We start from the raw sequence: 27600 nt of genomic DNA on the forward strand, positions 1-27600 counted from the left end.
GTGGTGGAGCTGGTGGTTGTTGTTTTGTGTGTGGAAGTGGTGGAGCTGGTGGCTGCTGTTTTGTATGTGGAAGTGGTGAAGCAGGGGATCTTATTTGTGGCCGTGATAGGTGGGTGCTGGTGGCTGTTGTTTTGTGTGTGGAAGTGGTGGAGCAGGGGAGCTTAGTTGTGGCTGTGATAGGTGGGTGCTGGTGGTGGTGCGGCTGTTGTTGGTGTTGGTGTTGTTAGGGGAGAGCAGGGAGCAGGGGATTGGTGTGTGATATTGGTGGGTGGTAGCTTGGAGCATGTTGTTTAACTTAATTCTCAGACCTTGAACCCGATCGACCAAGGACACGAAAACACCAACAACCAAAAACAACACGAGGGGATTTTTAAAAGATAAAATAAAATAAAATAAAATAAAATAAGACAAAAAAAGTAAAATAAAATAAGATAAATAAAGTAAAATAAAGTGCTAGAACTAAATAAATAATAAAATTAAATGAAATAACATAAAATAAAGAAAACAAACTAGAAACTAAAAGAAAAATAAATAAAAAGAGAGAAACTAGGAATTAATAAAACTAAGTTAATCTAAATTAAACTAAAAACTACAAAATACTCAAATAAAAAGATAAAAGACGAGAATAAGCAAAATAATAGAAATAAAGGATAAAATGAGCTTAATTATTAAAATAAGCTTGAAAAGTATTCAATAAACACCCCTAAAAGTGACATAAAAGTCACTTATCAATAAGTTGTATCTAATTTTACTATTTCTACTCCTATATAAATACACACACATTTGATTTGTAAAAATATTATTTTTTAAGTAATTGCATGCTCTTCATTCTCTTTCAATCATATCAATAACCACTAATCGAATTTAAAAAATGGATGAGTATGAGGGTATGTTATGCACTACCATAACATACAAGAACAGCATGAGGACCAATTTGGTAAGTCGTAACCATTTGTACATATATAAACATATATAACAAATTATATAAGGGTCAATTTATATTAGTTGCATGTGTTTAGATGACCCTGTTTTATTGTACAGGCCCTCCCCGATGACTGGAGGCTTTTAGTATCAAAATACACGAATGGAGTTAGAGTTAAGCGGGGTAAGAAGGGTCGTGCATGGGATGTAACTCTCCTCGGGGTTGACGTACCTCCGAGCGAAAAAAGTGTCAGTGTTGTTGTTCGAGGGATGGGTTGCGTTCGTTACGGGCAATGCGATCATCGTAGGGGAGATTTTGAAGGTGTACTATAGTGCTGGTGGGTTATTTCATGTTCGCATTTTCTCTGCCGAGAACGTGGAAAGGCTACCTCCTCCGGCTGTCGAGAACTAAATAATATTAATAATAATAAAATTTTTATATTAATTCTTTACGTATGTTTCATAATAATAACCATATATAATGTTTTTTTTTAATATGGTTTGTATTAATAATAAAATTAATAATATCACGTTTGTATTAACCATATATAATGTAAATTTTTTACTAATAATAATATTAACAGTATTATTGTTTATGTATGTTACATCTGTCAAAGTAATAATAATAAGACTAGAGCAATTGAATACAACTTAAGACAGAGAAGAACAAATAAACCTTAATGTCGATATGCACCTAATGTGATTTAGAAAGAAAATAATGAAATAAAATAATACTTAATGTGATTTAGTAGGAAGGTAAAGAAATAAGAATTAATGGCTCGTACTCATACTTAACATGATGTAATTATTCAATGTAATTCATTCATATGCGTAACTTAAATTAATGTTGATTTAGAGAAATTTCAATTATAATTTCACATGCAAAGGTTAAATAAACTAAAAAAAGTTTATAGTTAATTTATAGTTCTTTTAAGTGAAGTTTGAAGTTATAATTCAATACTAAACATACAAAAACAGAGTATTAAAAACAAAATGATCAAACAAAACATAATGTAAAATTATTATTATTTATTAATTAAACATAAAATAAAATAAAACAAAACATTATATTTAAAAAACAAAAAAAAAATATTACAAAACAAGACTATGGGGCTTGTGAAGTAGGAACCATTTCCACGTTCTCAGCAGAAAAAATACGAACGTGAAATAAGCCCTCTCCTGTGTAGTAGACTTTCAAAATCTCCCCGGTCACGATGGCATTGTTCGTAACGAAGGTATCCCATCCTTCATCGATCAAAGAACACAGACCGGGTAGAAGGAACGTCAGCCCCAAGGAGGGTCATATGCCATGCACGCCCCGTCTTCCCACGTTTAACCCTGACTCCATTTGAATAGCGAGAAAGGAAATCTCTCTAGTCAGCAGGAAGCGCCTGCACAATTACAATCATTCCTTAAATAACACATGCAAGTACAAATAATTTGATAATAACATTAAGTGAAGTACTTCTTACCAGATGGTTCATCATGTGGTCCTAGTAGGTTATGGTAGTGCATGTCATACCTTCATAGCCCTCCTCCATTTTTTTGCTTGATTGATAAGAGATATAATCTAAGAATGAGAATGTGTTGACGTAAAGATATAATCTATTCTTAAATAGTAAAGAGGATAACAACATGGGGGGTGCCAATAACACCGGATGACAACTGAAATTAGATTGGGTGCAATGAATTTTTGTCAAACATGGGAACACTAAACATCACACTGCCAAGCGTTGACAGTGTTCATTTTCCAGGATGACAGTAAAACGAGTTCCCTTTGACCATTACGAAATCAAAATCTTTCCAAATTATAATAATAATAATTATTATTATTAGTATTATTAATATTGTCATTACAAATAAAAAATTATGAATATTATGGTTACGAGTACTTTTATTGATACTATTTTTAGTGACAATTAGATATTGGTCTTATTATTATTTGTAATATTATTATTTGTATTGAATATGTTCAAGAAATTAGGATGGATTTATTATTATTAGATATCGGATATGTTCAAGTGTTGATACTTTTCAAAAAGACAGTTTTTACGTATTTGTGGTCGATAATAGATGCGAAATAGTTTTCTTATTATTTATTATTATTATTTTTTTTATTATTATTTATTATTATTATTTATTATTTTATTTATTATTATTATTATTATTATTATTATTATTATTATTATTATTATTATTACTATTATTAAAGATTATTATTAACCCTCTACTTGTCCCTCTATTACATAAGGGTCAGCTATGTAAGGCCCAGTTTTATATAAGGGTGAGCTATGTCAGGCCCAGTTCTATCCCATCCATTATAGTGTGCCCAGTTTTATATGGGCCAACATTGTATAAGGTCCGATAAGGGCCAACTTTCATTGTATAAGGGGCCAAGCTTTCTTTCTTTTTACAAGAAGTCTTTGTATAAGGGCCAAGCTTTCTTTCTTTTTACAAGAAGTCTTTGTATAAGTGGCCAGCTTTCATTGTATAGACCTTATCATTCATATATCAAGTATTGTCATTAGTGTGTATTGTTATTGTCTATGTATATTGTGTATGTACAAATACTAATTAGCTGAACAAAACAAAATCATTCCTCATTATTAATTGCAAAACAAATCATATCTTATAGTTCTTGTAGGTTGTTGTTATATTACTTACACATTTCCCCAATAAAGTTTACTCCGAATTGCTAAAGTTTTAAAGTTATTAATAGTAAACAACCATGTTCAGTCCCAAATTTCACTTCCCAAAAAATACACCAAACCACCATTGATCAGCAAATGAAAATCAATTGACAGGAGGTTGAAGGAGCTGCATAACATCTTCCCACGATTCATTAAACTCTGACAAGAGGTCTTCACACACAACCGAGGACCTCTCAAATGTCATATCGGGAAGCTAGAAGATTAGGATTGTGATTAGAAGATACAATAACAATATTACGAATTGAAAATAAATTAAAAGGCAAAACATAGTCGAACTCACTTCGGCCATCTCTGATAACAACTTGTCAGCGTTGCGCTTAATCGGAATCAGCATATGGATTCCACAGCTATTTCTGGTTGGAATAAAAATTAGCAATTATAATGATTATTGATTATTAAGATAGAAGTTGTATGTACACCCGTAAGCAAAGGCAAAAGAACATGTATAGAAGCTTACAAGTCTCCCTAACATTTCATATTGAGGGATGTCCTTAGCCAATTACAAATGGTTCATGTTCGCCAATCTTTGTCCATATTCTGAAATGCAAGATCCATTGTTGCAGCCTGAAATGAAGTACTATTTAACTTACTTACTTCTAAAATTAATAGATGCAGACTAGAATTCATAAGTTTATATGCATTTTATTCCCACCAAGTGGTCTAATTTGCATTTTCTGCGAGAAGCCGCGTTCGTAGTCAAAATTGAATCAATAATAAGGACCTCCAGTCTGTTAATTGAAAACGCAGCGCACCACCAGTGGTGTTCTTGAAGAACTGGGACAAATATCTGTGACCCAAAAGGACTTGTCATACACACAAGTAGACCTTTGATAGAGTACATACAGTACATTTAGAGCCAAATAAATAGTTGCAAACTCATACCACATTGATTCTGGTTGACCCAGTTGGGTACATGTAGAGAGTGTAAATTTTTACTAACTTAATGACCTCTAGGTTCACCAGTTCTTTGACCTTTTTGGTATTGGTATGGGCTTGCAAAACCAACATCTAAAAATACAATATGTCAGTGTGTTAGGCATACAAAACAAACATCTATAAATCAAAAGTAGGTAATGAAGGAATAAGTGGTAACTGCAAATGCGGGATCAGTCATAAATCGCCTGCTACGACCGGGGAATTGCCTCTCCCACACCTTTTTATAAACGCGTCCCGCAACCCTGACATACTATAGAAGGAACACTTGTCAATGATTACAGTTACAGTTACTAACAACAAATTATCTAAATGAAAACAATTGAATTAAGCATTGTACCTGATCACTTACCTCCCCAAAATTATGTATCAAATGGCCACATAAAGTAAGTTTGACATAGTCACCATCGCAACTAAAGAATGTCGGTTCATTCCTGCATCGAATCACATGAATATAAGCATCATGTACACAATGAAAGGAAACAATAAAAATTTTGAACATTAAGATGATCAACAATAAAGATTTTCAAGGCTATACATACTCATCATTTCTAATCTTTCTTGTGCTGAATGACATGTGCTCATCTAAATAATCACGCAAAGGTACCCTGAAACGACGAATACCCTTTGGCCGCCATTGATTGATATACAAAATAGGTAGGGTAAGAGGCTTTAATATCTTCCTCTGTTTCCTACTGAGTTGGTGCCTCTTATTCTGCACATTTGTAGTCTGTGATTAATCTTCAGAGTCATAGGTGGCAGAAGGTTTTCAATACTCAGGGCACTTCGAGATAACGCTATCTATCCCCTTTGCTGCATCGGCTACACCTTCACTAGCCTTGCCTCTGACAATTTGGGTAGCTCCTCTTCTGTTGTTGCAACATCCTTGTTCTCTTCACCTTCCCCCTTATGAACACCACCTTCAACATCAGCATCCCCCTTTGGAACATCCTTGTTCTCAACATCAAGGATACCTTCCCCCCTATGAACAACACCTTCAACATCCTTCCCCCTTTGGAACATCAAATGCAGAAGCACCACCAACAGCATCAGCTTTATGACTTCCAACCAGGTACTTGCTTTCACTAAACTGCGAGCCCGTACTACTTAAAGGTGCATCAACCAAAGACTGGTCTACACCAAAAATTTTAACAATCGCATCAATGAATGATTAATCTAGTTCTGACTTATCACTTGTGGACTCAATGTTCATGACATGACTTGGTTGGTCAGTTGATGGTTGGTCAGTTAATTCATGATCAATTGATGGTTGCTCATGATCAGGCTCATTTTGTAGATCAGGTTCCTTCTGAGGCTCCTTCTCTAGCTCCTTCCCAACCTCTAGCTCAGGCTCCTTCTCAGACTTCCTCTCAGGCTCCTTCTCAGCCTCCTTCTGTAGTTCCTTCCCAATCTCTAGCTTAGGCTCCTTCTCAGACTCCTTCTCAACCTTCTTCTTAGCCTCCTTCTCAGCCTCCTTCTCTAGCTCCTTCTGATCAGGTTCCTTCTCTAGATCAGGCTCCTTCTCTAGCCCAAGCTGCTTCTCATGCTCCTTCTGTAGCCCAACCTCCTTCTTAGGCTCCTTCTCTAGTTCCTTCTCTAGCTCATGCTCCTTCTCAGGCTCCTTCTCAAGATCCTTCTCAAGCACATGCTCATTGTCATTGTCATTCTCTTCTTTCCCTTTCTTGCTCTCCTCCTCCATTTCTTCTTCTGAAATAATATATTATTAATCATAATGACAATGTAAATTTAAAAAATGACAATAAAATGTTGCAATAGTATAAAAATATCTATTCACCATCACCCTTTTTGTTGTCCTTATTATTCCTCCTCTTCTTGTTGTTCTTCTTCTTGTTCACTTTCCCCTAACTCTCTTTCTGTTTCTTACTCTCCTCCTCCTTGTTTTCTAAAAATTCATAACTGTAGGGAATATTTCAAGCGTTAACCCCTGGCTTGAACCCCACTGTGATCATACACTAAAGTACGGTGGCGTCCAAAAGGGAAGAAGATAGAGCAAAAGAGTCGCCAACAAGTTTTAGGAACTTGTAAACCATTCACAAGATGAAGGTTACACCCCTTAACGATCCAAGAGATCGTCAACTCCATAAGGTCTAGAACCAAATAAGGGTTCGGGGATGAAGGTACAAATCCAACCTAAAAGAGATTGAACCTGCCCTAATAATAGGCCTCTACTTTATTCTGATTGTATTCATGTGCGCTTTCTAATTAACATACAATCGATAGGGTTAACCCTAAACCTGTTTATCTATGTTGGTTGAATATTAATGCACAAATAAACTATTATTGGCGATCACTTGAATTATAATCATATTAACCCTAAACAAGATTATTAATATCTTATTAAGCGTGATTACAAGTACGAATTTTCTTTAAACATGCATAAAAGGTGTGATCAAGCAATAACAATAAATAATGTATCACGCAACATAATATATAATCAAAAAAATAAAAATCATAATAATAAGAATAATAATTATTATAATAATCATAATCATAATAATAATCATCATAAAAATAATAATAATAATATTCATAATCATCATAAACAATTATAATCATAATCATGATAATCATAAATCATAATTAAAATAATCATATTAACATTAAAGCATAATAACATCAAGATCCTAGGCATGATACTAACAAGATTAATAACAAACCCTAGCATGTCACTAAGCAATAAAAATTAAATCATTAACCCTAACATGATACTAACAATCAAAATATTAGGAAAAACATAGGAAGCATCGTAACAATCATATTTAATATTAAAAGTACCCTAGACATGATACTAGGAATATCATAATAACAATATAAACATGATTTCTACATCATAACATCAATAAAAACCATTAAAGTACTTACTTTGATGCCTCGTACCTCTTTCTTATAACAAAATACACACGCTAATAACTTCAAGGAAAATAATAATCAACAATTAAATTAAATAATTGAAAGAGAGATTTTGGACCAAACCCTCAGAAATTACACCTTTCACGTCTAGGGCGAAGGCAATTTCGAATATGGCTAGTTGTTTCTAAATCTTGTGAATGCAGAATTTTGTATTGTAAAATACTAGTTTAGAAAAAGAAAGAAAGAGAGATGGAGATGATGAATGATTAAAAGAGAATGAGAGAATTGATGATTGCGAATGAAAACTAGTTGTAGGTGAATGAAAACGGAGTTTTTAATACGTTATTTATAGAGAAAATAAGCCAAAAAGATAAAATATCAAAACAGAGCATTGGCGCACATGAAACAGAGCTGGCGCCAACGCCAGCTTATTGGCGCCAAGCGCTAACATTAGCGCCGGGCGCTAATGCTAGCGCTAGGCGCCAGGCTTAGCGCTAGGCGCCAGGCTTAGCGCCAGGCGCCAATGCCTGGCGTCTGGCGCAAACCCTGTTTTTGACGCGTTTTCTAAAATCAGATAAATTTTGCCGTACAGGAGGATAAAATCATATCTTTTCCTCAAAAATGTTCTTTGATTTTAATTAAAACTCTGAAAAGTCAACAAAAGTCAATTTATCAATGCTAATTGAATTAGGAATGAAAAGAACCTTATAGAAGAATCTAGAATACTTTTACCACTCCTAATTGCATTAGGAATGATAAATCATATTAGGCCCTCCCCTAGATCATTGGGCCGCATATAAGGCTCAAACAAGGTCCAGTTTAATAAATTGGCCATAACGTCCTCAATATTCATCGGAATTGGGCTTATAATATATCGTTGGGAAGCTCTTGTCAAGCCCTATCCAACTATACTACTATTGGACCCATATCATGGACCAACCAAACTGGATTGGCTGTTTTCTTAAAATAAGTTTTCAAAAATAGAGAGAAGAGAAAAGAAATTAAAACTTTCCGCAACACTAAACTTTCCACACTTTCGCTCCATTCGATTATGATTCGACGTGAAAGGTACTCATCAGTGGGTTAGGTTTTGGGGAGACACAAATAAGTGACTACAAAAGCCCCCACTTTGACTGAGTTTGGAGAAACGCAAGTTTCGAAAACAAAAGTCAAAGTATCGATAGGGACGGAGAATGATTCAGAACGTTCTGCGATCCTAAATCACTCTTTGTAACGCCGATACCTGCAAACTAGCGTTAGTTAAACAGATAAAAGAGTTAAGAAACACGTATCTTGCACCATCGAGCACACGTCTCTGAAAGTAACCGAATTGCTGCCGCTTTACTGTTGTTTTGATGACCTCCTACAAGATAGAGAATGCCATCCCGCTTGAAAACCGCTATGCCTGTAACTGCTTCTAATATAGAAGACTGCTTCGCCTGAAACGATCCTTCTCTGCTTTGATAATATTCCACGTTCAAGGGAGTACTATCGAAGATTGCTTCTCTTGAATCAATCCTTATCCGCATTGACAATATTCCACGTCTAAGGGAATAATATCGAAGATTGCTTCGCTCGAAACAATCCTCATCCGCATTGATAATATTCCACGTCCAAGGGAATACTATCGAAGATTGCTTCTCTTGAAACAATCCTCTTCCGCATTATGACCATCTTCCACGTCTACGGGAACACGGTCGAAGACAACTTCGCTTGAAATTACCTTCATTTGTTTGTGACAACTCTCCGCAAGCTAGGGAATGCCGTCAAGATATCCTCGCTTGATGCTATCCTCATTCTTTGCGATAATTTTCCAAAGGAAATTACCGAAGATCTCCGCTTGTTGATCTTTAAAAGCCCGCTTGAACTTTGCTTCCGCTACGCCTGTACGTCGGCGCTTCCGTTGCTTTGAACCTGTATGCCGATGCCTTTTATGCTTTTGAACCTGTACTCGGTGCTTTTTTAGCTTTTGAACCAATATGTCGGTGCCTTTTTCTAATGAGCCCATGCTTAGGCGCTTTAAGCTAAGTGAGACGATCTTTCATCAGATCGATCACTTTATGCAATCAAACCGATTACTAAAAATCATGTCAAATTGCTTAGAGGGGCTAACTGGCGTACCAAGGAACCCAAAATATGTTGCAAGAAGATAGAACAACCCCAGCGAGTGGCTGAGTGTCCTAGTGCTGCGAGGTTATTTGAGCACGTCAGAGGGAACTAGTTCCCCTTAGTGATCTTACACGATCCCTGGGCGATGCTATGTAGAGGAGCTACCGCCGTTGTTAGCTCCAGTTCATGTATCGGCTAAGGATGTGGCGGTACGATTTTTTAGCTCTTATCTCTCGTTAAGTAGCCCCCAAGTAAGGTTTCACAGAATTGGTTTTGCGATGCTGTTGAGTTTGTGCATACGGGTCGATTGAGGAGATGATTCCTCCGCTGCACTTTGTAAAGTGGTCGATTTCTCGCCACCAGTCTCGAGTAAGCTTATTTATTTGCAAATTTTGCCCACATATATTATGCATGTTTACTGACTTATTTCTTTATCAGCTCTTGCGCAAGGTGATTTGTACTTGTGCTTTTTATTACTTTGTATAGAACTTTGCCTTTTAGTTAAAACTCATTTTTAGACATATTTTGTATATACATACTATTATGTGCATGTTTGTGTGTGCAAGAAAAGTGTGACAAACGATTTTGCGCAAAAATTTCGTCATTTTTTTTTATTGATGGAGGGTATCCGACTCTCTCCCCCAAAAGAAAAAATGAAAAAAGGAAATGGCAAATAAAAGCTTGTGTTTATAATAAACTTTGGAAATTAATCTAAATAAAATCCAAAAAGGAATAATATAATTAATATAATAGTTATATTAATTAAAAACAATAAAATGATGTTTTAGAAAAAAAGATAAAAAAAATTCGTAAAGTCATTAGCAGACTCGGATTAAGGTAAAAACGCAGTTTTAGAAAGCGCGGATGACGTGGAAAATTGGCGCCAGCTGGCGCCACGCCATTGGGTGTAGCGCCAGGCGCTACACTTGGCGTGTGGCGCCAAGCCTTAGCGTCTGGCGCCAATTGTGGAGTGTGACGCCAATTAGCGTCGTCTCCGTATTTTACCCCGATTAAAACTACTCTTAAATTGTGCATAAATAGCCCCCTGCCTAGCCAATCCTTTTCATAATTCCAGCGAATAAAATAATTCTTGGCCTTAGAAAAAATAATATCATGTCTCTAGTCACCAAAACTTTCTCCCAATACACCCATGAATGGTGTCGATCTCTTAATGCTAGAGACAGAAAAGAATTAGATTTGTTTCACTTGGGGGGAATTTATGGCATCAAAGGGGTAGATCTTGACTTAGATTTCATTCATACCGCTCTAGAATATTGGAATACTGATACTCATTTCTTTAGAATAGGGTATGATGAAATTACCCCTTTGCCAGAAGAATTTGGTGATATTTTAGTTTAACCTGCAATAGACCTCATAGTAATCCCTCGAGTAGATGCATATTATTATAAGGATTTTGAGCGCTTCTTTAATTTAAAAGAAAGGGATCTATCAAAAATAGTATATGGCAACATAGTTAATTTGAAAGAATTTGCATGCCACTATTTTGATAAACCTCTTTGTTAATATTTTCATATTTATAGAAGAAGGGCTTTCTTATTTTGCATGCTTAATCAATTTTTTCTTAGTAGTGGTAAAAATAATGAAGGCCAATCAATTATAACCACCGTACTAGAACAAATTGAATCAGGGAGAAATCCAATGCCATTGATAGTTGGAGAGACTATGACTAGTCTTGATGAATTGAAAAGGAACCCAAAAGCACCTTTTCGTGGCTCTCCAATTTTATTACAGGTAGAAAAATAATATTTTTAATTACAGAAATCAAAAAAATATATTTTTGTATTGTAATAATAATTTATTTGCATTGCAATTTTTTTACAGATGTGGCTAATGGAAAGGCTAAGATTAATTAGCCCTCCGGACAATATTGAGAAGTACACTCCAAATTGCTTCGTGAGGAGGAAGAAACACTTCTCTAAAATTGGGCGCCATGAGTGGAGAAAGGTCTTCGAATCTCGCAATTTTGCTATCAAGTGGGTCGTCCCATGGTGGAAAATAGAAAGGATGGTTGGTGTCAACAAGAAACCTTTCTTCCGTCTTCCAAGTTTGTCACGTATGACTTATTATTATCTCTGCAGGGTAAAAAGACAATACGGCTTGCTTCAGAATATTCCTTCCAGGGATCTTTTTCCTCCCTATGAGTACCCTGTTTCCCAAGAAGTAGACAGATTTGATGCTTACTGGAGTGCTAGAACTTTATGGGAAGTGATTACCCAAAAGGTTCCTCTTTCTTTGCCCAATGATGTGAAGAAGTGGTTGCTGAAGAATTCTTCAAAGGAATCGAAGAAAGATCAGGGTAAAACTGATGTGAAGAGTCGTCTAGGTGACAGGGTGATTCCTGCCAAGGAACGCTTAGGTGCAAGAGTTGAATTCAAAACACCTGCAATTCCTAAGAAGAAAAGTACTACCAAAGATAAAGAAAAGTCGTCTAGGTGACAGGTTGTACGACATCCATTCCATATACCAAGGAAAATGGCGTATTTCCCGTTGATGTGCGAATTGTTTTGCGGTAACCCCACAATGCGAAGTGAAGTTTGTCAGGCCAATCCTTATAATTTTTCGTCATTTTCTCGATGATAGTCTTTAGGTTTTTATTAGCTGCTTCGACTGCTCCATTTGCTTGAGGCCTATAAGGGGAAGAATGATGATGTTGAATGTCGTATTTTTGTAGCAATTCTTCGCATTCGGCTTGAAAGTGAGTTCCATTGTCACTTATCATTTCATGTGGGACTCTGTATCGACAAATAATATTTTTTTAGATAAAGAGTGCTACATGTTTTGCAGTGAGTTTAGCGTATGATTGCGCTTCGACCCACTTTGTAAAGTAATCTATCGCTACTGAGATATATTCGTGGCCTCCTATTCCTGGGGGAGTGATTTTGCCGATGATGTCGATTCCCCATGTAGAGAATGGCCATGGCGACGTGTAGGTGTAGAGCATGGATGGAGGAACATGTTGTAAATTGGCATAAATTTGGCACTTAGAGCACCTTTTTAGGTATTGATGGCAATCGCTATTCATTGTAGTCCAATAATATCCTTCTCGCATTATTTTTTGGACTAACATTTTGCCATTTATAAGAGTGCCACAGATTCCTTCGTGGACTATTCTCATTGCTCTTTGTGCATCCTTTTTTCCTACACATAAGAGAGCTCGACCCTTAGGTACCATTTTATGTAGCTCGTTGTCTATGAGTACATATTGGGAAGCCAAAAGCCTTAATGCTCGTTTTTCTCTTTTGTCAGCATGGGGGGGTTATTCTCCTTTGGTGACGTAATTGAGTATATCTGTGTACCATGGTTCTTCTTCCTCTTCTTCTTCGCCTTGGACTACTTCGTCATCTTCTATAGCCTAGATGTATGCCGGCTTGTGCCTTTTTTCTATGGTTAGAGGCATTTGCTCGATTTCCGTTGGAATCCTAACCATCGAGGTTAGTCTTGCCAAGGCGTCAGCAAATTGATTTTCTTCCCTAGGTAGATGTGTGTATTCTACCTTCTCTAACTGATCGGTAAGAGTTTCCAGATAGGTTTGGTAAGGGGCTAGACTTTTGCTCCTTACTTTCCACCTTTTAGATATTTGGTTGATGATCAAAGAAGAGTCTCCGAATATCCTTAACTTTTTTACTCCCAACGCCAAAGCTGTTTCAAGGCCTACCACGCATGCTTCATATTCAGCAGCATTATTGGTAACGTCGAAATCAAGCTTTATGGAGATTGGAACATGCTCTTCTTTAGGTGATACTAGTAATACTCCAACGCCACATCCCTTTTGGTTTGAGGCTCCGTCGAAGTATAAGGTCCAAGTATCAACTTCAGTAAACATTAGGTCTTCGTCTGGAAATTCATTGTCTTGTATTGGGGTCGAGTCTTCTATTGGAAAATCTGCTAGAAAGTCTAACACCACGGATCCTTTGATAGCTTTTTGTGGCATGAACCTTACATAAAACTGGGCTAGATTGACTATCCATCTCGATATGCGTCCATTGAGTGTAGATTTCTCTAATAGATACTTGAGCGGATCTAATCGGGAGACTACGAAGACGGTATGCACTAACATGTAATGTCTTAACTTGGTTGTGGCCCACACCAAGGCAAGGCAAAACTTCTCGAGTGGCGTATAGCGTGCTTCGTATTTGAGCATCTTCTTGCTTAGATAATAGATCGCATTCTCTTTGCCTTCTACTTCTTGTGCTAGCATAGCTCCCATTGTCTCTTTGGAAACCGTCAAATATAACCTAAGAGGTATTCTAGGAAGTGCTGGTGCTAATACGGGAGGATTTGCGAGATAGGCTTTGATCTTTTCAAAGGATTTTTGACACTCGTCATCCCATATTACTGGTACATTCTTCTTGAGCTTTTTGAATATTGGTTCACATATTGTCGTCAATTTTGATATGAACCTACTTATGTATTGCAACCGGCCAATAATTCCTCGAATCTGTTTCTCAGTCTTGGGAGGTGGAATTGACATGATTGCTTTATTTTGGTTGGGTCTACCTCTTTTCCTCTAGAGCTTATGACATATCCCAAAAGCTTGCCTGAGGTGACTCCAAAAGCGCACTTAGATGGATTCAACCTCATATTATATTTCCTTAGCCTTTCGAAAAATTTCCTTAAGGCTACTTGATGTCCTGAACGGTCTTTTGATTTTACAATCATGTCGTCGACATATACCTCGACTTCTTTATGCATCATGTCATGGAGTAAGGCAGTTGCTGCACGTTGGTAAGTAGCACCCGCGTTTTTTAACCCGAATGGAATTACCGCATAGCAGTAAGTGCCCCATGGTGTTATAAATTTTTTTTTCTCCATGTCTTCTTCTGCCATGAGAATCTGGTTATAACCTGCGTACCCATCCATGAACGAGAGAAGCGCGTGATTTGCCGTGTTTTCTACCAGAATATCAATGTGTGGCAAAGGGAAGTCGTCCTTTGGACTTGCCTTATTTAGATATCGATAATCGACACACATTCTTACCCTTCCGTCTTTCTTTGGAACTGGGACGACGTTGGCGACCCATTCAGGGTATTTAGATACCTTGATGAAACCTGCAGTTATTTGAATATGAACTTCTTCTATTATTTTAAGAGCTACGTCGGGTTTCATTCGACGTAACTTTTGTTTTACGGGTTTCATTCCTGGAATTAGTGGTATAGTGTGTTGAGCTATTTCTCTATTAATTCCTGGCGTATCTTCGTATGACCAAGCAAATACATCGATGAATTTTTTAAGTAAGTTAATTAAATCGGTTCTTTCTTGTTTATTCAGTGTTAATCCGATTTTAACTTCTCTTTTACGGGTTGAATCATTTGAGATATCACCCGTTTCAGTTTCTTTAATTACCGGTGTTTTCTTTTCGAGTGTTTCCATTGCTTTAATGATTTCTTTGTCTTTTTCATTGTTAGTTAAGCAATGCTCGTCATCTTTGGTTAGAGAAGAACAAGAGAAATAAGGAGGAGAAGAAATATTATTATACTCTGAGATCATTACATCAATGAGTGATATGTCCTCAGGGACTTGATAACTAACTATTCTAGGAGAAGAAATAGGAGGGGAAGGTGCTACTACTAGGGACTTAGATGACTCTAGGGGGAAAGACTCCGACTCTGACTCTGACTCAGACGACTCTTCAAACATTGGTCCTTGCTTTGTCGTGATGGATATCTTCCTTCCACTTGGAGTAGTCACCTTGATAGTCTTGCGCCACCCTTGTAGTGATCCTTCAGCTGGAGTGATCAGCTTCGAGGGATTGAAGCGTTCGCTTTGTATGACTGTTTGAATGAGCGAGGAGTTATCCTCTTTATAAGTTGGCTCAGTCTTTTCTCACCCAAACAGTAATCCCATGATGTTAAAGTCAAAGCATGGGGGTGCTTTCTCCTTGTGGACATGAGTTTGGATTTCATCAGTGAAGTAGCAATCCAAGAAAATCTCAAATCCCGGTTGTCTTATGTCGTTTACAACAAATGGATCGGGAAATTCATGGCATGGATAGTCCTCTCCTTCTTTTATAAATTGACCATTAAGTGTAAGAGGGTACTGATCCATTGGGATTGCATTCTTTTGAATGCGAGCATCTCTACGTGCCTTTGACTTTTCCTGGGCTCGCTTGAGATCTTTCCGAGTCAGTTCAAAACCAAGTTCGAAAGTGTCTAACTTAGGGAGGCCAGGTGACTCCAGCGGTTTTGTCGTTCCTTTCTTCTTTCCTAGGGTCATCCCAGGAAAATGCCCTTGTTTCTTCAGCATGGCATTTACAATCATGTTGGAATGGGGTTCATGGCAAAGAGGGGTCCTTTCATCCTCCTGGATTAAGGAGACTTCTTCGTTAAAGCCCCATAAATCTTCATCATCCTCGTCGTGCTCCACATTAATGATTGGATTCTCTATAGACTTGATCCTCATAGGCGAAGCATCGATGGTGATAGGAATTCCCCAAACTATAGCTTTTACTTGTTAGTGGAGAGATGAGGGGACAACCTTTAGGTCATGAAGCCAAGGGCGTCCCAACAGCAAATTGAACGAAGCTTTAATGTCTACTACTTGGAAAGTAATGGCATGTTCTATTGCTCCCGCCGTTACATTCAGGGTAATTTTACCGAGAGCTTGACGACGAGTGTTGTCATAGGCCCTTATTCCTTGTGTAGACGGAGTTAAATCTTTGTCCCTTATGCCTAGCATTCTCGCAGTCCTAAGTGGACAGACATTGATGGCCGATCCATTGTCTACAAGAGTCATAGGAACATTCATCCTCTTGCAAACTACCGTGAGGTTTAATGCCTTGTAATGTTTGTCACCTTCTGGGGGTAAATCCTTGTCAAAAAAGGTGATCAAATTAATTTGACTAGGAAGATCACTTGTGAGGAAGTTGGCTAATCCCTCAGGGGTAGTGTCAGAATCTATCCCAATTTTGTCCAAGGCATTCATTACAACCAACATATGTTCTCGAGATGTTGCCAAGAGTTTACGTACATTCATCTCAACATTTGTCTTCTTAAACTGCTTAACAATATCATTGTCTTCAATGATAGGTATGGGAATGATGAGCGGCATTTATGGCGCTCAAAAGAATAAGATTTAGGTTCTTTTTCTCTATTTTCTTTCATTATTTTCCTATATTTTTCTTAGTTTTATTTGGTTTTCCATTTTAATAACTCATTTTGAGTTTTGTTTAGTTTTTATGTGTTTTTCATTATTTTAGTCCTTAATTCGTAGTTTTAGTTTTATTTCCTTTATATTCTATTTTACTTTATTTATTTTTACTTTATTTATTTTTACTTTATTTATTTTTATTTTATTATGTCCCGATCCTTTCCTCATGTTTTTTTTTGGTTGTAGGTGTTTTCGGGTCCTTAGTCGATCGAGTTCAACGTCCGAGAATTAAGTCAAGTTGCTGCCTTTGAGCCAACCCCTGCTGCCAGCCTAACCTACACCACCCATTTTCTTAACCTACACCACAACTGCAACAACAACCTCACCATCTCCCCTGCTCCAACTCTCCTTCTTCCCCTGCTTCCAGCTTCTCACTCACACCATCACCAACAGCAACAAAAACAACACCAATCAGCCACGCAACAACCACCAGCCTCCCAATCTCAGTCACACACACCAACACCCCGCAATTCCAATCAACCACGAAACTCACAGCAACACTAATCCCCTGCTACCTCACGCAACTCCCTTACCACCTCCAATTAACTACCACGCAGCCACCGAAACCACCATCAATCTCCACCACCAGCCACGCACCGCACTCTACCCCACATCACACAAACCAGCCACGCAACTCCCATATTTCTACCACAACCACCACCAATCGCAGCCCTCACCCACCTAACAACTCACGCACTCCACCACATCAACCTCACACAAATCCGCCGCAGCCTCTACACCAGCCACCTGGAAGCCGCAACCAACACCAACACCACCAATCAGAATAGCAGCCCTTGCTGCCCCTGCTGCCCCTGCTCAGCCACCACCCTCGCAACCTCCTTTAATTCCCCCAATTCAATTGAAATTCCCCGAGGACGCGGGTGTGAGAGGAGCGGACGCGGGCTCGATGTCACAAATCAGGCAGTAAGTAGCCGCGGTTGTCCCGAGGTCTTCCCGCGGACGCGGTGGCTCTAGAGAGGGTGCGGTTTAGACCACCGCGGGCGCGGCTTTATGGGTTCAATTTGAACCGTATCACAAGCTCCTCACGTGACTTTAATGAAAATCCAACGGCCTTGATTGATGCTTGATGATAGATGATGAAGATGAGTGGCGGTGATTGAAGTTGATGATGATTAATGGACGGTGATGGTGGTGATGACCTTCAATGGAGGATGAGCAGCGAAATAAATCAAAGCTGACTTCTTTTGATTTATTTTTGTTTTCTTTTTCTTTTATCTTTTATTTTTACTTTTCCTTTTTCTTTTATTTTTATTTCTCTTTTCTTATTTTCTTTTCTTGATTTATTTTTCCTTTCTTATTTCTATTTTTCCTTTTCTTAGTTTATTTTATTTATTTTCCTTCTTTTATTATTTTTCTTAGCTTAGTTTAAATACCCATTTTTTGGGGATAATTAGAGACCAACTTTTATTCTATTTTCTGAATTAGTTTAGAGCTTAGTTTTCTCTCTCTTAGATTGAGAGCTTCTCTCTCTAGATTAGGCTAGATTAAGAGTAGTTTTAGAGAGAGAAAGTGAGGAATTTCAATGGTGATTGAGAGATTGAAGATGCAAGTGTGACAATTGTGTTGGAGATCTTCCTAGTTATCAATGAGAATTTCTAAACTCTATCTCATTCAATTGCTTTGTTTAATTTGATGTTTGTTTGGCTTTATTTTGATATTTGATTAGAGTAATTGTTCTTGATATTTTGTTGATTCTTGTTCTCTATAGTTGATAGTTGATTTGATGATGTTGTTTGAGTAGTTATTGGCTAGGAATTGGGTGAAACTTGTATGATTGATTAATTGTGATTAATTTTGGAATTGTGTTGATTAATTGTTGAGATTAAAGTGATTAGTGAAGGTTTGCATGTGTGTAATTCAATTTGGCCTTGAGAATTATGCTAGATTGCATTGTAGTTGCTAATGACATGAACAATTGATTTAGGAATTGCAATTATCAATTGGTTTTGATTGTGATTCTCTTAGTTTGTTATTCATAGTGAACCCTAGCTTAACAATTAGGAGATAGCTCTTTGATTCCTATTGATTGCTCTTATCATTTAGTCCTCACAACCTTTGATTGTCATGCTCTTCCCAAGTTGTTGCAATTGACATGATTACTTGTTGATCCCCATTCCTAGTGTTTTATTTCCTTGGTTACTTGTTTTGTTAGTTGTTAGTATTCTCTCTTACCTTCGTCTTCGACCTAGCTTAGGCGCATAATTGAAAGTGCTTGAACATTACCGTTCCTTTGGGTTCGACCCTTGACTTGCCTCTATACTCGTATTAGGGTTTGTTAAGTGTTTATAAATTTAGTTTGACGGAGGGAAGATTAGATAACAACCTAGTTTTCCCCTCACCAGGGAACTTGTTGTGTGGTTGGCATAGGTTGTGTTGAAACGAGAGGTTGCATTCTCCCGGATCTTGTAAGGACGTCTATCGATGAGTCTTCTTCAGCCCAAAAGTCATCTATGGTGTATAACATAGAAGGTGGAGGTCCTACTATGTCCTTTAGATAGACATCTTCTTCATCACTATCCCAAACTCCATTAATGGTTGCATCGTTTTCTTGTGGAACTTGGACTAGTTTCTACCGGGATTTGAGATTTTCTTGGATAGTGTGACCCCCTGATTGATGATACTGACAGTAATACCTATCTGTCCTTTTCAATGATTCGAATGGTCTCGGTTCGAGAGGTTTGATCTCGCCACTCTCGGAGAGCATTTCGAACATTTGTGCATATGGGATCCCAATTGGAGTGTAGATTCTATTACTCTTTTTAGGTCTTTTAGTGACTTGTAAAGGAAAACGCTTTGCTTCATAAGTCGTTCTCATGGGTGTGAATTCTCTCTTGGGTTCATCTTTCAGAAGTGGAACCTCGTCATATTTGTTTTGGGGTTCCTTTATAGCTTTGAGAGCTTCACATAGTAAATGCGATACCTCCATCATAGACAGTGTGAGCAATTGTATATCTTCCTTACTTTCCGGTTCTGGAAGGTTATCCTTAACATCAAAGAAGGTTTCCTCCTCCTTCTATGGCATAGATTTCTTTGACAGGTCTAATGAGAGACGAGGGGTCAACCTCATTTTCCTCGTCAGAGATAGCCAAGGCATGAGTGAGAGGTGCATTATCAATGCTTGGCTTCTTACTGGTAGGGGGCAATGGCAGCTTGTTGTTGTCGATTAAGTCTTGGATAGCTTCCTTAAGCTTCCAACAGTTTTCGGTAAGATGGCCCCTACCTTGGTGATACTTACAGTGTGCATTAGGGTTCCAATTAGCCGACCTCTTCTCGACTGGTGGGTCCCCAAATGGTCTGATAGGAGTTATAAGACCTTTTGCATTTAATCGATCAAATGTGGTGTCATAACTCATGCCAATAGGAGTGAAGTTCCTCCTAAATGGTTTCTTTTGTCCTTGATTGTTCATAGCAAGGACTTCACCTAAATTAAAAGTGCTAACATGGTTTGAGTGGGTGATTTTGGAAGAAGAAGGATTGTCGTTCTTCTTTCCTTTCCAGCCACTATTGAAGTTATTGTTGACAACTTTTAACTTAGCCAGGTCATCTTCAATATTGATCCCAATGTCATAGACGGCCTTGAAAGTATGGAGATTATTTTGATACTTGAGATGCTTGGAATATTTTTCTTGAAAATTTTTTATGAACAATCTTACAGACTCTTTTTCACTTGGCACCTTGATCATCTTAGCTGAGGTTTCCCTCCATTTGTTAAAGAAAGAGGTGAAGCCTTCGTTCTCTTTATGTTTGAGGATTTCAAGTTCCCTATGGTCAGTCTCGACCTGAATGTTGCACTTGTACCTATCAACGAAAGCGTTTTCTATGGACTCCCAAGTAGAGGTCTTTTCTTTCTCGAATCAACTTGACTTTACGGTTTATTTTAAGGAGGAAAAAATAAAAAATAAAAATAAAAAATTGGTGCATATTTTTGGCAAAAATAATGTACATATTTTTAAGGAACTAAATATAGTTTTTTTTTAAATTGGAGGATTAATATCCGACTTACCCCCCTGAAAAAATGACGGAATAAAATGCGCACACAAGACTCTCTTAGACATGGTCAAAGTATGTGTATTGGTGTGTGCGTTGTGTGTAAGTGACATGCTTGGACTCTTGTGTAAGACCATGGGACGTAGTGCCTAAACTTGATTAACGACTCAAACGAGTACTATTGACAGCAAAACTTAACCGAATTAATTAGCAAACTGATTAATTAGACACTAGGTGATGACTAGACCAATATTCCGAACTGTCGGCCAAACGACAGAACTGGAGTCACACTGTGCATCTTGGCGCCAGACCACATAGCGTCGCTTGGCGCCACACTCCACAGTGTGGTGCTACAGCTCAGATTTTGGCGCCAATGGTGGAGCTTCAATCTGAGACTGTTTTCGGTGTTATTAATCATCTGGGGTATGCCTAAAGTCTTACTAGGTCAATTCTGATTAAAATATTAGACTTTATTAACTCAAATTAATTAATTAATTACGCAAAGTTATTTAAGTCATTAATTTATTTAACCTCAACACAAGTCAAACAAACGGTTAAGAGAAACATAGAATATATGCACAACAAATAATGCACAATTAGTCAAGTAGACACAATATGATGCAATGAGTTTGCACCCTAACTATGGCTCTAGTTCTCTAAAGTTCGGGACATGGTTTAGTCAATAGAGGGTCCATGGTTAATTGTCCGGATGCACCGCGCGGAAACCTAACCGTGAAGGGTTGGCTCGAGTGGATGGGACACCGCGAGTTTTAGAAAAAACTCGCTTCCATGGTTTGGTGAATTCAACATTCTTGGATGTACCCTTTGTTGCACAGAGCGTTCAATCGGGTAGATGGAGCATGAATTCCTAGAGGGTTATGTCCATATGTAGAACACATACGGGTTTCAGAAAAGTGAGAAAAAATTCAATCAGGAAGTAGGATCGAGCAAACAATATGAAAAACCGGTCGAAATTAGAACGCATATTTCTAGCTCGGTATTGAGGGAAGTTGGCGCCAGCAAACAGAGACTGTAGCGCCTGGCGCCAATACTGGCGTCTGGCGCTACGGCTAAAAGTCTGGCGCCAATGCTCTGGCCCCTGGCACTACTTCCCACATGCCTCAGCAGCTTTCTGTGCTCGATAAAATTTTCCAGTTTCGCGCGGTGTTATTTCCGTCCTAGTTGTGAAAGATATTTCTCAAATTTCCTACGTGTAAAATCCTATGTTTTTAACTCATTACGGATGGTCTTTCCAATGAGATCTTTTTTATGCTTATGACAATAATGTTAAACAAAATTACGCACATGAAATACTTAGAACGTTTCGAGTCTCATCCACTCATTCTAAATCATTGCCGAAATAAATTCAGGAATTAAAATAGAAATCCTCCCCAGTGGAGTCGCCAAAAATTGTAGGGAATATTTCAAGCGTTAACCCCTAGCTTGAACCCTACTGTGATCATACACTAAAGTACGGTGGCGTCAAAAAGGGAAGAAAAAAGAGCAAAAGAGTCGCCAACAAGTTTTAGGAACTTGTAAACCATTCACAAGGTGAAGGTTACACCCCTTAACGATCCAAGAGATCGTCAACTCCATAAGGTCTAGAATCAAATAAGGGTTCGGGGATGAAGGTACAAATCCAACCTAAAAGAGATTGAACCTGCCCTAATAATAGGACTCTACTTTATTCTGATCGTATTCATGTGCGCTTTCTAATTAACATATAATCAATAGGATTAACCCTAAACCTGTTTATCTATGTTGGTTGAGTATTAATGCACAAATAAACTATTATTGGAGATCACATGAATTATAATCATATTAACCCTAAACAAGATTATTAATTATCTTATTAAGCGTGATTACAAGTACTAATTCCCTTTAAACTTGAATAAAAGGTGTGATCAAGCAATAACAATAAATAATTTATCAAGCAACATAATATATAATCAAAAAAATAAAAATCATAATAATAAGAATAATAATAATTATAATAATCATTATCATTATCATAATAATAATCATCATAAAAAAAATAATAATAATAATATTCATAATCATCATAAACAATTATAATCATAATCATGATAATCATAAATCATAATTAAAATAATCATATTAACATTAAAGCATAATAGCAGCAAGATCCTAGGAATGATACTAACAAGATTAATAACAAACCCTAGCATGTCACTAAGCAATGAAAATCAGATCTTTGAACCTAACATGATACTAACAATCATAAATATTAGGAAGAACATAGGAAGCATCTTAACAATCATATTTAATATTAAAATTACCCTAGACATGATACTAGGAATATCATAATAACAATATAAACATGATTTCTACATCATAACATCAATAAAAACCATTAAAGTACTTACTTTGATGCCTCGTACATCTTTCTTATAACAAAATACACACGCTAGTAACTTCAAGGAAAATAATAATCAACAATTAAATTAAATAATTGAAAGAGAGATTTGGGATCAAACCCTCAGAAATTACACCTTTCAAGTCTAGGGCGAAGGCAACTTCGAATATGGCTAGGTGTTTCTAGATCTTGTGAATGCGGAATTTTGTATTGTAAAAGACTAGTTTAGAAAAAGAAAGAAAGAGAGATGGAGATGATGAATGATTAAAAGAGAATGAGAGAATTGATGATTGCGAATGAAAACTAGGTGTAGGTGAATGAAAACGGAGTTTTTAATACGTTATTTATAGAGAAAATCAGCCAAAAAGATAAAATATCAAAACAGAGCATTGGCGCACGTGAAACAGAGCTGGCGCCAACGCCAGCTTATTGGCGCCAGGCGCCAACATTAGCGCCAGGCGCCAACATTAGCGCCAGGCGCTAGGCTTAGCGTTAGGCGCCAATGCCTGGAGTTAGGAGCTAACCCTGTTTTTGACGCGTTTTCTAAAATCAGATAAATTTTGTCGTACAGGAGGATAAAATCGTATCTTTTCCTCAAAAATGTTCTATGATTTTAATTAAAACTCTGAAAAGTCAACAAAAGTCAATTTATCAATGCTAATAGAATAAGGAATGAAAAGAACCTTCTAGAAGAATCTAGAAGTTTAAAACCATTCCTAATTGCATTAGGAATGATAAATCATATTAGGCCCTCCCCTAGATCATTGGGCCGCATATAAGGCTCAAACCAGGCCTAGTTTAGTAATTTGGCCATAACTTCCACAATATTCATCGGAATTGGGCTTATAATATATCGTTGGGAATCTCTTGTCAAGGCCTATCCAACTATACTACTATTGGACCCATATCATGGACCAACCAAACTAGATTGACTGTTTTCTTAAAATAAGTTTTCAAAAACAGAGAGAATAGAAAAGAAATTAAAACTTTCCGCAATACTAAACTTTCCACACTTTCGCTCCATTTGATTATGATTCGACGTGAAAGGTACTTGTCACTAGGTTTGGTTTTGGGGAGACACTAATGGGTGTCTACAATAACCAATTTAAAAAAAAATTCAATTACTGAGACACAAAGCCAATTGGAAAATATGTTTAATTTCACAAGAATATGACATTACCTACCGACTTCTTTTTCTTGCTGTCATCCTTACTTTCTTCTTCTTCTTCCGCTTTCTTCTTCTTCTTCTTTGTACTCACCTCATCTTGTCCAGACCTTTTCTTCCTCCCTTCTTCTTCAGGGTCCTCATTCAGTACTTCTTTATTACAACAAAAAAATGAAACAATTATATAACTAACTATGAACCGCTATGAACCAAACCGTACCAATAACACGAGAAAATTATGTAATTACCTCCTAGCTTCTTTTTCTTCCTTTGAAAGGCATACTCTTCTTTAACTAGAGTTCTTCTAGTTTTCATATCTATGGTAAGCCATGACAAATCCTCATCATCAATATCAGCTACTACTTCATCCGCCTCGTCTCTTTTCCTTTTAGTTGGAAAACAGTCCTTTGCCTTCAACGGGTGACCAGCATCCCCACCATACGAAACGTCTAGAGACTATCCTAAGTAAAAAATAAATTTATACAACTATAAGATTGTAGCTATTTAATAAAATAAATATTCCAATTACCCCCTTTTTTCCAAAGTCACCCGTTGGGAAAGGATCTTCTTTACAAGCTTTGCTCATCTCCTTTGTAGTCCATACTTTTAGCCTCGGAAACTCATTCCACTCAAGTGGAATTTTGTTCAGTCTATCAAGATACAAAAACTTCTTTTACATAAACAAACATCAACTTCGGCTTTATGACTTCTAAATGAATGAAAAAAGGTTTACATTCAGATATTTTAGAGGTGTCAACTTACCGACAGAAATAAAGTACACCCACCACTTCCATGGGAAAAACCATTGTTATTAAACCTTTTAGAAAAGCTTGTCATCGCATGTAATAACTCAGCCAAAATGAGAGAGCACCAGTTATACAGTTTAGCACTGCTTGCAACTGCAGCTGCATGCAGATGTTTCTTCTTCATGCGATGACAAGTTGTCGAACAGAGTGTATTCAACATCAGCAACACAAAAAGCTGCCGAAACTTGTCCTCATCAGTACATGGAGCCTCCAAAGCTTCAATAAAAGTCTTCCTTGTTATCCCTTCTGTCCTAGAATTGTAAATGGTGCGGTACTTTATCCAGAAACTGTCCTCTACCTCCTGATCAACTACCTTTGTTGGTACCGGTCTCCGTCCGTGAGGTATGCCCAGAACCCAATGCACCTGAATAGAAGAAAAAGGGTTAACTATCCCATCTGTCATGCGAAGGCACTTCTTATCAACATCTACCCGAGTACACAGCCAGTATGCCAACTGTCGAGGTAACCTCTTCCCAATAGCATAAAATAATGTGCCAAAACCCATATCTCTGACTATTCGAGTCTTTGTTTCATCAAATTTGCCTAATACCCTCCCAAATGTCTCAAGAGGGCAATTCACATTCATTGACTGCAAAATAAAGGCAGAATTTCATTAACGTCTCAAATTCATGCTTCAAAACATAACAACAAATTTCTCAACAAACATACAATCTTCTCGTATTGTTGGAACGTTTCGATAACTTTCCCAGCCTCCTTTAGCCTACCGCCTACACTTTTAGAATTATCCTTTTGCAAACAAAAATAATAAGAAACAATCATCAGAATACTTTATACAACTGATATCAATCAAAATGAACTAAATAAAACCACATACAAAGCAAACTTATAAAAATACCGTGTAAACAATCGGATTAATGTCTTTTATCACGCTCTTCGGCTTCACCATCTTAGCCTTCCCCTTGGCCTTCCCTTTTCCTTTACCTACATTGGTAAACAAAGCAAATATAGATAATCATTGGAAAAACAACAGTATAGTTAGTGTGTCTAAATTTAGGTAAAAGAAACTTTACCCCTCTATGAATTTTACGACTTGAACATATTTCTTCTTCTTCACTATCATCCATAGAATACGTTTCAAATGAAGGTTCCTCTTCTAAATAAGGATCAAAAGGTGTATCATCACCACCTCTTCTCTCACCTCTCACAACCCTTCTCCCAACACCACCCCAACCTCTACTAAGACTACCAACAATACCACCTCTCACAACACTACCACCTCTCCCACCTCTCCAACCTCCTCTCACTCTCATAACACTCCCACCTCTCACAACACTCCCACCTCTCTCACCTGCAACAAACAACAACAAGAACCAACATGATAATCAAAACAATCAGAATTAATTTAGACTAAAAAAACCATCAACTAAAGCTGCCATTACTTTGATCTCAATCATTGTTGAAACCCTAAGACAATTATAATCACTACAACCTAACTTATTAGTTACAGGGAGGAGCAAACCTAACCTCATTCACTACTTCAGGGCATGCTTAAACATCATAAACAACAACATCAGTGCCATAATTTCAATGATGAGCTAAGAAATGCCATATTAACACCTATTACCTATTAGAATTCTTGTCATTTATATTAATAATACAGTCATATTACAACCACAATTAAAATCTATATTACTTGCTAATAGAATTCTTGTCATTTATATTTTTATAAAAGTCTTATTAAAATCTATATTACTTATTACTAATTTAGGAGTAAATACCCTAATTCAAAAATTATCACAAACCTAATCACAAATTATCACGAAACCCTAAATTCTGCAAAGTTTTTATTGACATTTCAAGTAAAAAGCAACTAAATTGTTGTATAAAACCAAAATTTAGTACAAACTTAGGTCATACAACAACCTAAATTTTGTACAACTGCAAAAATATAAACAACGAAACCTAAGAACATACAACAACATAAATTTCAAAATTAGGAATTTGGAATTTTCAAAATTTATAAAATGTATTAGCTTGAAATTTGCTAACCAAGTAAGTCACATGCAATTGTAACAGTAATTACATAATCATTCAGAGACTCACCTCGACACCTCATTTTTGTCGATCAATTGCGCACGAAATTCTCTAAAATTTTCTTTCGTCGAAGAACTTTTGATCAAATATCACTTCCCCCAACAACCCACAAGGTCTTCTTTAGAATTGAAGGACTTCAATTGCTCAACGATATTCAGATTATTAGAGAAGAGATGAGAAAATGAACAGCTTTACAAAGCTTGCTTCAGAGAAGGAAGAGAGTAGAACAAAGGAAAAGCGGGAATTAAACCAACGGGAAACGGGAGAGGCATATTATATATTAGTATTTTAATACGTATACAACAGTAGCAATACATACATATTAAGTTGAAGCCCATGCGAAAATACCAAAACACCCCCGTGCTCGGAAATTTAACCCCAGCAAATTGCTGGGCTGAGACCGACTCGAAGAAATGGGTGTTAATTTCTTTGGGAAAATATGGCAATGAAGAACAATGAGGAAGTTTTGTCAAGCTT

The 27600-nt window shown here is 37.1% G+C and overlaps 2 protein-coding genes across 5 annotated transcripts; both read right to left on the reverse strand.

Moving 5' to 3' along the window:
- Positions 1–3504: 3504 nt before the first annotated feature.
- LOC110683763 lies at positions 3505–26547 on the reverse strand. 4 transcript variants are annotated; one of them, XR_002503671.1, is made up of 11 exons: positions 26100–26547; positions 25925–26010; positions 25738–25815; positions 25025–25657; positions 24511–24912; positions 24278–24415; positions 4918–4999; positions 4726–4818; positions 4090–4640; positions 3913–3985; positions 3505–3825 (listed from the first exon to the last, which is right to left on the reverse strand). XR_002503671.1 is itself a non-coding variant. In XM_021860169.1 (8 exons), the coding sequence occupies exons 2-5, from the start codon at positions 25973–25975 to the stop codon at positions 24892–24894; spliced, it is 783 nt and encodes a 260-aa protein (XP_021715861.1). In that variant the 5' UTR covers positions 25976–26010; positions 26100–26547; the 3' UTR covers positions 4052–4818; positions 4918–4999; positions 24278–24415; positions 24511–24891. The 4 variants fall into 4 exon arrangements, 1 of the variants encoding a protein (XP_021715861.1); XR_002503670.1 differs by having other exon boundaries at positions 4090–4419; positions 4515–4818; XR_002503669.1 differs by having other exon boundaries at positions 4090–4818.
- LOC110683779 (proteoglycan 4-like) lies at positions 5083–6452 on the reverse strand. The gene has a single exon (XM_021860191.1). It carries the CDS (start codon positions 6262–6264, stop codon positions 5737–5739), a length of 528 nt encoding a protein of 175 aa, XP_021715883.1. The 5' UTR covers positions 6265–6452; the 3' UTR covers positions 5083–5736.
- Positions 26548–27600: the final 1053 nt, after the last annotated feature.

Source organism: Chenopodium quinoa, unplaced genomic scaffold (assembly GCF_001683475.1).
Source record: "Chenopodium quinoa cultivar QQ74 unplaced genomic scaffold, ASM168347v1, whole genome shotgun sequence".
Taxonomy (NCBI): Eukaryota; Viridiplantae; Streptophyta; class Magnoliopsida; order Caryophyllales; family Amaranthaceae; genus Chenopodium; species Chenopodium quinoa.

Coding starts and splice junctions, on each gene's coding strand:
- LOC110683779 (XM_021860191.1), bottom strand. CDS start 6,264: ATGGAGGAGGAGAGCAAGAAAGGGAAAGAAGAGAATGACAATGACAAT.
- LOC110683763 (XM_021860169.1), bottom strand. CDS start 25,975: ATGGTGAAGCCGAAGAGCGTGATAAAAGACATTAATCCGATTGTTTAC. Junction 25,816..25,924: donor TTAATCCGATTGTTTACACG/GTATTTTTATAA, acceptor TGTTTGCAAAAG/GATAATTCTAAAAGTGTAGG. Junction 25,658..25,737: donor TCCAACAATACGAGAAGATT/GTATGTTTGTTG, acceptor TTTATTTTGCAG/TCAATGAATGTGAATTGCCC.